Genomic DNA, 14,143 nt, shown 5'->3' with positions numbered 1-14,143 from the left:
ATTGAGAGAAGGGACTGAGGGTGTGTTGAGGAGACATTAGGTTAGGATTTGGGATGGAGTTTGGGGTTGGCACAGTTAGAGAATTTCTTCTTCTACTTTACCAGGAAAAGGAGAACACAGATGAAGAATAGTGAACCTTATGGAAGAAATGATGAACAGTTTTTTTATTTTTTTTATTTTTTAGATGTGTTTTTGTTTTATTTTTTAAATTATTTAAAATTTAAAAATATAAAATTAAAATTAATTAAATTTTAAATTTTGACTAATTTAAAAAAAGTTTTTATTCAATATAAAAAAATAGTTAAACTTTTTTATAAAATTAAATAAAACTATATTTCTCATTTTTATTACACTATAAAAATATTTTAGTAAAAATAACGATACGATATATATTTTAAAAAAATTTAAATGCTAATATAAAAATATCATTTACGTCAAAATTTTATTTGTTCATATTTTTAAAGTATTGATACATATAAATTTATTATCTTACCCAAGTAGACACCTTTAAAAGAGTGATAGGACAAATATACCTTTGTGATCATTAAAAAACTTTATCCCGTAAACGGATTGAAGAGCCAGCAACCAACAAAATTTCCTTTTATATATACATGCAGCAGCACAAATAGATGATGGTATCATTAATTAAAAGAAGGTATAACATGAGAACTTATTGCCTTATTATGTTGTTCCTCTTCCACTTCGCCACCGTTACAACCGCCACATCGCTTATGAGTATAATGCTTCCTTTAACTTTGAACGTGAATGATGGTTTGGTGATTGAGATGGCAAATTTCGCGGTAACAGAGCATAACAAGAGAACCAATGAGAACCTGAAGCTCGCACAAATCCTAAGTTGCTATGCATTCACATCCGCAATTGGCAACGCCTACACCATTGAACTGTTGGCCAACGACATAGCTGATCAGACTAACAAGTACATTGCTCGATTAATTGAGATCTTCTTAGACCCCACCTACAAGCTACAAAGCTTTCAACTTGCACCATGACTGTTATCCGTCCATGCATTTATGTTGGACGTCCTAATACCTATGTCGCAGTTCTTTTTAAAATAATGACTTTGCTGATTGAGGAACGAATGTTTACAGTGTCATCTTAAGGCTCAAATGAAATTGAAATTAGATGTAGTAAAGAAGATGGTCTCACAATTATATTTTATAACGATTATAATAAAGTATCATAAAAAATGAAAATATAAATATACTTTATTTGAATATACGGAATATTCAATTAATTTATATTCGCCAAGTAGTTAATTTATTTATCCATTTAAATATGTATAAAGAGTTAAAATTTCACTTCAAGTATACAATAATTCTTGAATAGAGTGCAGATAATAAATATAAAAAGAGAAATTTTTTAGAACTAGCAATTTTTACTATTTTTAATAAGTTTAAACACTAAATTATCTTTAACAAATAAATTTTATTAATTTATGTGTGTGTAAATTTTAAAAAATATAAGTGCAAATTATATTGATTTATGTGTCTAAACTTAATTTAATAAAAATAGATACAAATTATATGTTTTTTGTGTACACAATTTTTGAAAATATGAGTGTAAATTATTACTACTAAATACTAACAAAAAAAATAATATTTGTTGGTAGCTATGTAGCATTACTCTATATATAAATTAGGTGGATACTATTATGAAAATTTTACAATTGTCTTCATACGAAAATGTTTCTTTTTTTTACTATTAGATGATGAATTATAAAATTTGATTTTAATACATTGTAAAAATATTTTTTTAAAATGTGGTTAAATAAATAAAGCACACTTTTAACACTAAAATCTTCATAAAAATATGTTTTTAGTATTTTTGTTTGAGTAGGTGCTTATAAATTATACACCTTAAATAATTCTCAAAAAAAAGAGAGAAATTTTATAGGAATTAAAAAAAAAACTAACATTAACTAATTAAAAGTTAATTTCTATATTTTTTATATTTTAATTTTGTAAACGTCACTACTACTACGTCTGAATCATCACATAACATGTCTATGGATATCATGTGATAGATTATGGTAGTTTGTTTACATAATTATGACTCTTAAGTAAAGTGTTTGGGCATAAATGTATGTTTTATTTTCATAATTAAGTAATATCTAAATCCCGTAGGTTAATTGAAGAGGCAACCTTCCCTTACTATAAGTTGCAAGCAGCAGCGCCACCGCACAAAACACCTCATCACCAAACGAGGTTACCATGAAAACTAACGGCCTTATTACTAGTATTATCCTCTCCCTCTTTTTGGTTGGTGCAGTGTCTGTCTCAGCCACCGGGCGGCGGACGACTCTAATTCTTCCATTGAACTTGGATGTGGACGACCCGGCGGTGATTGAGATGGCCAAATTTGCAATCGCGGAGCATAACAAGAGATGTAATGGCAAGAACTTGAAGCTCGCTTACATCCTCAGTTGCACGGGATTCGCATACGCAATCTACTCTCTGGAGTTGTTGGCCAATGATGGAGCCATCACTAACAAGTACTTGGCTCGATTGCTTCAGACCACGCCTATGTACGAGCTACAAAGCTTTGAACTTGCACCGTTTCTTTCTTGATATCAAATTCATCTATGTAGATCTTCATCAATGAACGAATGCTCCCATGTTTAATTTATTATTGCTCATAAACATGCACAAATTAAACTCAATCCATTTTATTGATTATTCTTTACATAATTTTAAAAAAAGTAGTAATTTCAAAGGATATAATAAAAACAGAAATATTTGATAACAAAAAAAATTAGCCAAATACCGTCATAACTTGTTTTATTTAACATTATGATTATAGACAAACACCTAACAATACTAAGTAGCTAGCTAGAATATTCTAACCAACTGAATGAAATGGGGTGGTAAAACCCACTTATTTATCGAATATATATTTGCATTGATTTTCACATATCATGCATTTAAGAATGTATAGAAATAAATATGATTCTACTGGAGAAGAGCTCTGAAGGAAGTGAGGTTCCTGTAACGCCTATGGATGTCTTCCCACACAACAGCTTCATAATCCATCTTCTTGCTTTTCTCGTCCTCCACGGCCAACACAAGGCGGAAGTTGGTGCCGTCAACAACCTGCGTGTCACCCTTCACAACCTGTACAAACGTCAGGTTCGTCCCGGATTGCTTGTTGTACTCTTTAACGGCGAATTCCCCTGTCGCCACGGCACGGAGGTTTTTATGGGCGTCCTTGATGTGGGTCCAGCGCCCACCCAGGGCTACCGGCGGCCGAGAAGTGGCCAAGGCAGAGAAACAAGCCGAGAGGAAGAGGAGAGAGAGCAGGGAAAGGAGGAGGAAGTAGTGTTGTTTCATGCTAATCATTTTGTTTATTATTCTTTTTCTTGAGAATTTTGAATTTCTTCTTTTTGTTGTTTTTTATTTTTTATTTTTTTATTTTGTGGGATGGTGATAATAATGGTGAGGATTTATCGTAGAATGAAGAAAGTAAGTAATGGTTAAACGTGATGTTAGTTCCTGGTTTCAATATATGCCTATGTTGATATGGGTATTTACCCTAATTTTCAGGTGATTAGGATTCAAATCTTCCGTGCTTACTATTTCTGGAAAGAAAAATGCTACGTGTCCTTTAAAATTCAACCTTTATTCAGTCTTTAAATTTAAATAATATTATTTAAATAAATTTTAGTTAAAAGACATTCCTAATTTGTAGCTAAATATGTTGTAATTAAAATTAATTTAAATTTTAAATACTAGAATTTCTCTAACTTCCTACCTACTTCATAAAATAGTTATTTTATTAGTTTTTTATTTATTTGCACGTCCCCCTCCCCTCTCTCGTGTACGTTCTTTTTTTTTTCTTCTCTCTTCTTTACAAAAATTTTCATAGAAGAGTATTATTTCTTACAGGTAAATTTATTATTTCATATTTAACATTTTATTATTATTATTATTATTATTATTAGATGAGCCGTGCTATTTTGTTTCTATTTCGAGTGACATACTAACTCAAAACTCATTCATCATTATTGTCAAATGAAATTTTAATAAGATTATATCAACATTTGAATTAAACAATAAATGATCAGTGTATATATCAATATTCTTTTCTTCTTCTTTATTTTTTTCTTTCTTTCTTTCTTTCTTTTATTTTTTTTGAATTTTTTCATTGCTTATTTGAATATTAACGCTTTTAAAATTATTAAAATGTATGTTCGTAAAAATTAATTTTTTTCAATTGTAACACATCTAAAATTATTAAATTATACATAAAATATTTTTAAAACACATCCAAAATTATAAATCTAAAATTTAAATTTAAGCATTAAAAATAAAATTAATTTTTTATATCTTATTCAATAAAATCTCATCTAATATTTCTTTTTTTTAGTAGTTAGATTTTTTGTTACTTATTTGAATATTAACTTTTAAAATTATTAAAATGTATGTTCAAAAAAATTTATTTTTGTTTTCAATAATAACACATCTAAAATTATTAAGTGATACAAAAAATATTTCTCAAACACATCCAAAATCATAAATCAAAAATTTAAATTTAAACATTAAATATAAAATTAATTTTTTTTATATCTTATTCGATAAAATTCATCTAATATTTCTCATTTTTTTATTATTTGTTGAATTTTATCGTTACTTATTTGAACATTAATGCTTTTAAAATTATTAAAATGTATGTTTGTAAATATTGGTTATTTTTCATTTATTACACATCTAAAATTATTGACTTATATACAAAACATGTTTGAAACACATCCAAAATCATAAATTTAAAAAAATAAAAATTTTTATTAAGCGAAAAAAGATACTAAATCTATTTAAAATTTTTAGATATGTTTGTTTTATTTTTTTTAAATTATTGTAATAAAAGGCTGAATATTATATAACTTTTAAAGGATACCTAGTTGAACTGTTCTGGAAAATTGAATTTTAGTGTACTAATTTACTATGTTTGGGACGGACTCAAAATTTAGTTCAACAAATCTATTTGTTGATGAATATGTCTAAATTAAATCGAGTGATCAATTAATTAGTTAGTTTAAGTAAATAGTGATAATTAAAATCTTATCTTGTTATACAATAATTTATTCACTAGCTAATAGCCTAATAGACTCTTACAAGAAGGTCAGAAAATCGCAATTGATTAACTAGCTACTGACCTGTTAATAAAAAGTAAAAACATACAAGGGAAGACAAAAAATACATACGATTAAAATTTAATACACGCATATATTGTAAGGTATTTGTTATCCTAAAATATTATTTTTGGTTTTATAGCAAGTTGTAGATATAAATTAATATAAAAATGACAAATATAGTGTTATTTTTAAATTGGTCAAATTTATTCAAATATTAACCAAATCATATTATTTTACCGCAACATATATATAACTTGATTTTATCTGTTTGACAACCCAACTCATTGTAATGGGTATCTATTATAAGTTTTATTGTTATGAAAGTTTCTAATCTCGATCTCTGATTTCTAGTCTCAGTTTCAGAGAAATTTTCTAATTAATTCAGGATGTGTACGTAGTTTTTTTAAATAAAACTACGGCTGTTTTTGACTGATTTTCTTTGGTTATTAAATATTTTCGTATATATATATATATAGTAACACTGGTTAATCTTCTACCGTGCAATTTAATCGGTGATTAATTCATTTACTTATCCCGTTGGTTCAAATTTTATTTTATAAATTAAGCGATCAACTGATTAATGACAAATGTTACTATTTATACAATTTCAAAAAGAAAAGACAAAGAAAATTAATTAATTGCGCAACCAACTGCAATTAATTAAGGAACAAAAAGTCTAATAAAAAGAAAAAAAAACAACAATAAAAAAGAATTGATCTAATTTCATTCATACTCCAACTCCATTCACACACACAAAAAAGGGGGGTGTTATGGTGCTGAAGGATAGAATCCTCAGCAGGTGCTGATGCTGTGAGCCCCAATGTGGTGGGAACACGTGTCCACCTAAAATAATCATTGTTTTAACATAAGTTGTGGTTGCAGGTAGTTGGTACAGGTGTGGATCCTACAATTCAGAATGATTGGTCAAATTTAAAGTGGTTAACAGGTAAGTTAAAAAAGATTAATAACTTAAGCAACTGACAAATAAATATAATATAATATAATAATATTTTTTGCTTTTATATTCAGACTTTAGTTGGGTAGAAAAATTGGCTGGACGTGGAGACGTTCAGATGCAAAGGAGCAAAAGGCTCCATGTTTTCAAAACCAAAAAAAAAATAGAACGTAATCCGTCAACACCCCTCTACTCCCGTCATTTGTGAAGTTTCCCCTTCTCCCCTGCACTTCTGATGCAAAATCAAATTGGAACCATGCCAAAACCCTAGCCTTAGCTTCCTTTGCGCTAATAATGGCCGCCGGTCGTCCGTCAATGTAGGTTCATGTGGTGCTCCAAGTGTTGAACCATTGTTGGGTGACCGATCGCAGCTACTTGGTAGTACTTGGCGTCCGTCGTCCTTGTCTTTGCAGCCGAGGTTGAGGAACCGCTGATTGTTTGCCATTCAGGTTCGCTTATGCCATCAGCCTTCGTCTTCGTTCCAGATCTCCGCCCTCCTCTCCTCACTTGGCATTAACCTTTCGCGTTCACCTGCCGTTCACCCTTCGATTTTTAGTTCGCGTTCCTCCGGAAGCCACATCGGTCTGCAGTAAACGTCGGGGACAAGACCTCGCGCTCTACCTGGCCGGCGAACTGATCTTATATCGCTTGTGTGAGTCCCCAAAAATCGCCAGCAGACCATACACCCACACAACACCAATACTCTCCTTCAACCTCTGCAACTTCTGATTTCTATAACAAAAGGTAAATTTTTTGATTTGGCACTTATTTGTAATTTTTTGCTTAGACTGAATTAAAGTGTACAAGAGTTATGTTGTCATGTCTATGATGTTGATACTAAGCTGTGAATTCCATTATTATGTTTAATTTCACTGCACCCAACGTGTTTGATGTAATACCTTAATGGTATCTTTGGTTGATTTTATAATTTCTAGCCTTTAGAAACTTAGTAACTTGAGTGCATGTGAATAAGTTATGGTTTAATGAAACAAAATATAATGATTCTTTAATTTGGATTATCACCATGGAAATAAGTTCTGGGCTAATACTATGCTAACAAATGACATAATAGTTGTGTTAAATTAAGTCGTTGGGACAGGGTTTGTAACGAGAATGATAATTTTGAGTATACTCTGATTAAACTCGACTGAGTCTTGCGTGATGCGTGAGAGCCAAATTAAAGATTGTTCTTGTTATGAACGGGTCTATTTTTTGTTGGGTAAAATGTTTTAGAAGTTTGTATTTAATGGCTTAATTTTGAACTTTTCTTCAGTTAGGTATGTGTTAAAAGAATCTAGTAGAAAAAATAGAAAATAATGTAGCATAAAATTATAAATAATCATTTATTAATCTTGTTATATTAGAATTCTTTCATGAAGTACATGATGTTGCGCTAAAGTTGCTCACAGGTAAAGACACATTGAACTACTTGTTCAAGAGAACATTTGAGATGGTTAAAGTCGTGATCCAAAGCAAAAAGAGTGTGCTTAAGAGCTCTGGACACCTCTAATTGGGGACTTTAGCAAAGCTGAGTCACAATCTGAAAAGGTTCACCCAGTTATGTGTCTGTGGCATTTATATATCCGGTGGTAATACTAAAAACCAAAGTGCTTAGGGCCACGGCCAAAACTCATAAAAGTAGCTGTGTTAAAGAATCAACAAACTTAACTAGGAGAATCAATAACACTATCTGCAATTCTAAGTTATGTAACGGCCTAGCCCCGAAGAAACGGCGCTTTTTCGGGATCAAACGGAATTTTTACAGAATTTTTAGGAATTTCTATGCATATAAGCACCTCCACTGCACAGGTGCTACGTCATCAAGCTGCTGAGTCAGCAGCTTGATTGTACAGGACACCTCTCCTAATCTAAGAAGGCACGTCGCGAAGAGTTGCGTTTTTAAGCCACTTCGGGCCCGAATTTCAAAATTCTGATTTCCGTGGTTAGTCTTTATGTGACGAGCCGGTCACGAATTTCGAGAGAAAAATTATATTAATATAATATTCATATATTATTATTTTATTCAGAATATTATATTATTATCTTCTCTACTATGATTAATGTTGATCTATGTTTAGTAATATAATAACTGAGCTAGAAATCTACCGGTAACGGATAATACCGGCATTCTTAGATGAACTTAGCACTGCTAATGCTTCATCATATATCTTTTATTCTTATGATTATCCAGTTACTAGTGTCATTTACACTAAGTAACTTAATGTTTATCCATTAGCAGTGTAATTACTTAAGTTCTAATACATCTAGCTTTAGTAATTATCCTTTTCTGAGATATTTTGACAAGTAACTTTTGGATAATCATCATCCAAAAGCCACGGCCTCCCTTGGACAGCTTGGCTATCATTTTTGTTCTTGGAAAAGCTTAGAACACCATGAAAGAAAACCATGAAGCTTCCATGAACACCTGAGCTTCTTTCTCCGTTCTTTCTCAAACCGAAACCCCTATCAAAAATCTAATCTTACCAAAGTGTTCACCTCTTCCTCCCCTTCATTTCTATGTCACTTTTCATGGAGTAAATCAAGGTATGAAGGCTGCTCCTCCTCCTTGAAGATTCGGCCATGGTGGTTCCTTAAGCTAATGATGTTTTCTTCATGTTTTCTCTTAGGATCTCTTATTCAATCACCAAAAGCTCCAAGAAAACGTGATTTCTAGTTACCTTAAGGTGAGGAAAACCTTCTTTTCATCATCATGAAGCTTCAGCCTTCATGGTTCATAAGATTCTAAAGTTGTTGTTGATGTTAAAATAGGCGTAAAAGTGCTTCTGGAAGCTTGTTTTTGGTGCAATCTTGGACAGCAGCAAAGGAGGTAAGGTTTGGTAAATTAATCAATGATTGGCTGTGTTCTTAAAGTGTTAAATCAGATCTTGTTGCTTGAGGTTTGGTTTTGGGTGTTTGTGTGATGGCTTGATCATGAAATCTTGTTGTTTAATGCTTGAAAATAATGTTTATGATGGTTTTGAAGTGGCTGTTGGTGCTGCTGGAAAACGTGACATTCTAGCCATGAAAATCATGATTTTTGATGCTTATTTGATGTGTATTCGATGGCTGAAAAGTTTCTCTTTGGTTTGATAAAAATCGGGTTCAAATCAGTTTCCGAAAAGATTGAAAAACTAGCTGAAAATCAAGCAGAAACCTGATGAACTTTTGGAAAAATGTTTTTGGTTTTTGGAAGAACATGAAAACGTGTATTCATGGAGTTTTGGGGTCAAAATGCAATTATTAAAAAGTTTGGGGTTGAAAATTAATTAATTATAAGTTGAGGGGCTGAAGTGCAATTATTAAAAATTATAGGGGTCAAAGTGCAATTTCTAAGAAGTCTGGGTAAAAATGTAATTTTTGAAAGTTAAATAAAATATAATTATTTTAATAATAAAATATTAATATATTATTTTATTAATAATAATAAAATATTGATAAAAAGACAGTTTTTCCTAAAAGTTTCAGGAAGGCAGTTTTGAGTCCAGAATTCTCTAATTTCCTTTATTAAACACCTAAGAAGAGGTATAAGAGAAGATATAGAGGTATATGAGGTAAAGAAACAAGATTTTGAAACCTGTGTTTATGTTAAAAAGAAAAGGAGTTAAAAGTGATATAGTTGTGTACCTGACCTTACAGAGTAAACAGAGAATTGCAAAATGAGCTTTCTGTGATGTTGTAATGCTTGATTTATGATGATTGCTAAGTGATGGAAAGTATGGTTATATGTGAATTATGAGCCTTCAGGAAATGCTTGTGAATGTTGTGCGGGGACGCCCATATTGTGATGTTGTTTCCCAGACAGGCTGCGGTAGAGTAGTACCAGCCCTGCAAGCTGAATGCTTGGTAGAGGCCTGACTCGCATACCTGCGGTATATTGAGACCTGAGCAAATACCAGCCCTGCAAGTCGAGAGCACTTGGTAGAGGGTATGCGGTACTTAATCTGGGAGTAAGTTCTGGGAAGGCCTTAACTGACTTGGAGGGTCGGATTGCGTCGGGTGCGGGTCGAAACCGACAAATGAGCTCATTACCTGCAGTAGGGATAGACATGCATCATACTTGTTTGTGCATTATTTATTGCTTATCTTCTTGTGTTCTTGTTCTATTCCTTGTTTGTTTGAGCATAACTGTGTGATTGCATATTAATGTGTGAATGTGCATTTACCTCCTATTTTCTCTCTTGTTCATGTGTTAGTTTATGTTGCTGTTATGTACATATTACTCTACATTTATTTATACTTCTATGACCACGGACATTATAAATGAACTTAACTGTAAACCCCAACCTTACTAAGAACTCCCCAGTTCTTACCCCTTACACCTCTACAGATAGACACGGGAGTCCTATTCTACGAGATTGATCCACCGTACATCCACGAGGACCCGGTGCGCGGTGAGTATTACATCTACTGTGCGGTACCTCGTATCCGTAATTATGTAGTTCGTGGTAGACATTTCCAGTACCCTATTAGGACAGCATACTTTAATCCTGATGCACCCTATGACTTTCCTTTATCTTGGTTACACCCCGGCGGATCTGGGGTACCTCATCCTGAGGAGCAGATGCCACCTCCACCTGACTATCCTCATCCACCTGAGCCTCCTCTACCTGATGGGCCTATACCTGCCCAGCCTATCCATGAGGCACCTCCTGCACCTTTTGTCCTTGATGAGTGGGGTGTTCCTGTGTTGCCACCCGAGCTTGATCCTTTACTTGAGCCGATCGAGCCTCCTGTCTTTGATGAGTAGCAGGGACATGAGTATGATCAGATCATGGAGGCGCCACCTCCTTCTCCCGACTGTATTTTGTTTGGTAGCTATCCTTTTATGGTTCCTGTGGCCAGCAGTGGTTCCTTTGCTATCACTCCGGCAGAAGAAGAGGACGAGGAAGAAGAAGATCCAGAGGAAGATCCTAACTTCATAGTTATCTCCTCTGACAGCGATGACGATGAGCCAGGCGAGGCACTAGCAGGCGAGCATCACCATTCGCCCAGTGATTTTCCATGAGGTACTCTGGACCAGGACTGAGGAGACTTTTTGAGACGCCTAGTCTAACTTCAGTACATTAGAGTGTCTCCCTCACTTTTGTTAGCGTGATTAGAGGGAATAGGCATATCATAGAGTTAGGCTAGCCTGGGTGCCAGCTTAGGGGCTTTTGGTCAGGCCAGGCCCTGGGGCGTCTTATGTACATATATGTACATACTATACGAGTCACTGACTTAGGGGTGTTGTACGATAGCTATAAGTGTTGTACTATAGCTCTATGCTTATATAACTGAGCCACTTCTGTAACATGATGTATATTATAGTGTGTTGCTCCATATTCTGTTATCTTTTGTTTTATGTATGTGAATGTTTAATTATCCCTTGATATATGGAAGGTATGCGACTTTAAATTATTCTTGTTTTAAAAAAAAATTTACTTATAAAATTCACGGTGTTTTAACAACGTACAGGCTTATATTTATTAATTAGTAATACAAAAAAGAAAAACAAGTTGGTAACATTCAATTTCTAGTATGATTCTAGACATGCTAGAAGTTGGGTCGTTACATGTTGCAGACGAGTTTTTGGGTGAATATGAAGATGTCGCGACATTAGATGTGGATGACATAAAGTGGATGCGGTGGGATAGTGTTGACGCTGCTTATGAGTTTTACAGGAGGCTGGGAATGTGTCATGGATTCGGCGTCAGGAAGGGTGATTCAGGCAAAGACTGTAGAGGAAATCTGATTAGATATAGGTTTTTTTGTAACAAGGAAGGGTTGAGGGATGGGAGACACAACGACCGAGTTGATAGACGGAGGGCACACAAACCTGAGACACGAACCAATTGTGAGGCTAAGCTCTCCATATACTTTGATAAGACTGAGCGTTGTTGGAAGGTGCGAATAGTTGCGACAGAACATAATCACGACTTGACGCCCGCATCAATGGTCCATCTGATAGCCAACCATCGTGAAATGACCGATGCAGCAAAGGCTCAAATTGATGGGTTGCATGCTAGTGGCATTGCGACATCAAAGATTGTTGGATACATGGCCGGAATGGCTGGTGGGTACTCGTTGTTGGGTTTCTTGAAGAAGGATGTGTACAACTACGTCGACAAAACCCGGCGCGCTAACATATCGGATGGCGATGCGAATGCGGCTGTTGTTTATCTGGAGGGAAAGGCTGGTTCGGATCCTATGTCGGTTGCTAGATATAGTATAACAAAAGACGCAAGGCTGGCAAATTTAATTTGGGCCGATGGAGCTAGCAGAGTTGATTATCAACATTTTGGAGATGTGCTGGCCCTCGACTCGACATATAAGAAAAACAAGTACAAAAAACCTCTCGTGATTTTTTCAGGGTCTAACAACCACAAGAAAACCACGATTTTTGGGTTTGGTCTATTATTTGACGAGAGTGTCAGTTCTTACAAGTGGATGTTAGAAAATCTGCTGGAGGTGATGTGCAGGAAGAAACCGTCTGCGGTTGTGACTGACGGGGATAAGGCGATCATAAAGGCAGTCTGATCTGTTCTTCCTGATTCAACACACCGACTGTGTGCCTGGCATATTGAGAAGAATGTTACCTCAAACGTGAAAGATGCAGTTTTACGTAGCTCTTTTAGAAGGTGGTTGTATGTTGACATGGAAATAGAGGAGTTCGAGATGGAATGGGAGCGTGCGGTTGCTGAGTATGACCTATATGACAAGGAGTGGGCCACCCAAATGTATGAGAGGAGGATGATATGGGCAAATGCATATCTGCAAGGCAAGTTTTGCGCCGGTTTCCAGACAACGTCTCGATGTGAAGGGGTTAATGCCTTTGTAAAAAAGTTCTCGAAGACAACGCACACTATACTTGAGTTGGTTCAGAATTTGGAATTGGTGGTCCGGGAGTACTGAAACAAAGAGTTACTACTCCACTTCAACTCAATGAATTCCGTTCCAGTGATGACCACTGGCTTGACCTCGATTGAGCAACATGCCACCTCGGTGTATACGAGAGAAGTCTTTACTGATGTCAAGAAACAGATAGTCCAAGCTGCAGCGTTGATTCTTATATCCAAGAAAAGGTGCCTTAACACAATGGTCTACATGGTTGAGGAGTACGAGCAGCCAGCTACGAGAATCAAGGTTGCCTATGGCAGGTCCACGGCCAAAATTGACTGCCAATGTAACTTTTGGAGGAAGAATGGGTACCCCTGTAGACATATGTTCTTCGTGATGAAGTCCAAACATGTAACTACCATCCCGGATGCACTTGTGTTGCAGAGATGGCGATTAAACGCGAAGGCCATAGAGAGTTACGTCGAGAGGTGGGGTGGCACCAGTGAGGCCGGATTTTTGCTTCGACACGGTGCCCTCCACACTGCGTCGCATAGGCTCTTCCTAATAGGCGCCCAGAAATTGTCCTTATTTAGGAAGGCCCTGAATGGCATACTTATGCTTTGCCGAGAGCTCGAACTAGAGTACAGAGCGTTCGAGGACGGAGGGGGGGAAAGGCCGATATCGGCGGTCCAGACCAAAGAGGTCAATTGCGTCGTTAGGGACCCAGCTGTTGCAAAACCGAAGGGGGCACGAAAGTTCACCAAAAAAGGACACCTTTGGAAGAAGCATCTTTGCAAAATATGCAAGCGGCCAGGGCACACGAAGAGACACTGCATGAAGAATATAGAACAGCAAAGAGATTGCAGCGAGGAAGAATTGGTAGAAGACAATGGCATCCACCAGGTGCATTTATGGCTTTATGTGTTTCGTCCATTTTCGCTGATAATAATTTGAGGGTGTCCTAGTGGGTCTCAATTGCCACCGGGGACCTGTGGGAGGAACATATGAATAGGTAATGACAAAAAATTTGAGTATCAGGATAGTCATGCTTGTTGATGAATGTTAGTTATATAGGGTTTAGTTTTGAAAATGGCTCTACTATAGTTCTAGAGTTTCAGATTAAGAATAAATGTTGTGTCACCATTTGCTGTTATGAATTTGTCCTGTTTCAATTATGGTGGTGAGGCTTATAGGTTTCTGGTCTCTATCTTTCGTTACAGTCC

The 14,143-nt window shown here is 35.1% G+C and overlaps 3 protein-coding genes across 3 annotated transcripts; 2 read left to right on the top strand and 1 right to left on the bottom strand.

The window, feature by feature from the left end:
* Positions 1-662: 662 nt before the first annotated feature.
* On the top strand, positions 663-1,010 carry LOC107482827 (uncharacterized). The gene has a single exon (XM_016103422.1). It carries the CDS (start codon positions 663-665, stop codon positions 1,008-1,010), a length of 348 nt encoding a protein of 115 aa, XP_015958908.1.
* Positions 1,011-2,969: 1,959 nt separating this feature from the next.
* On the bottom strand, positions 2,970-3,347 carry LOC107482874 (cysteine proteinase inhibitor 1). The gene has a single exon (XM_016103464.3). It carries the CDS (start codon positions 3,345-3,347, stop codon positions 2,970-2,972), a length of 378 nt encoding a protein of 125 aa, XP_015958950.2.
* An 8,286-nt stretch (positions 3,348-11,633) lies between these two features.
* LOC107482828 (protein FAR1-RELATED SEQUENCE 5-like) lies at positions 11,634-12,620 on the top strand. Its single transcript, XM_016103423.1, has one exon. It carries the CDS (start codon positions 11,634-11,636, stop codon positions 12,618-12,620), a length of 987 nt encoding a protein of 328 aa, XP_015958909.1.
* The last annotated feature ends 1,523 nt before the right edge of the window (positions 12,621-14,143 follow it).

Source organism: Arachis duranensis, chromosome 4 (assembly GCF_000817695.3).
Source record: "Arachis duranensis cultivar V14167 chromosome 4, aradu.V14167.gnm2.J7QH, whole genome shotgun sequence".
NCBI classification, from domain to species: domain Eukaryota; kingdom Viridiplantae; phylum Streptophyta; class Magnoliopsida; order Fabales; family Fabaceae; genus Arachis; species Arachis duranensis.
This window is presented reverse-complemented; position numbering and strand designations above follow the sequence as displayed.

Excerpts from the sequence above, each read along its gene's own strand:
- LOC107482827 (XM_016103422.1), top strand. The coding sequence starts at position 663 with ATGAGAACTTATTGCCTTATTATGTTGTTCCTCTTCCACTTCGCCACC.
- LOC107482874 (XM_016103464.3), bottom strand. The coding sequence starts at position 3,347 with ATGAAACAACACTACTTCCTCCTCCTTTCCCTGCTCTCTCTCCTCTTC.
- LOC107482828 (XM_016103423.1), top strand. The coding sequence starts at position 11,634 with ATGCTAGAAGTTGGGTCGTTACATGTTGCAGACGAGTTTTTGGGTGAA.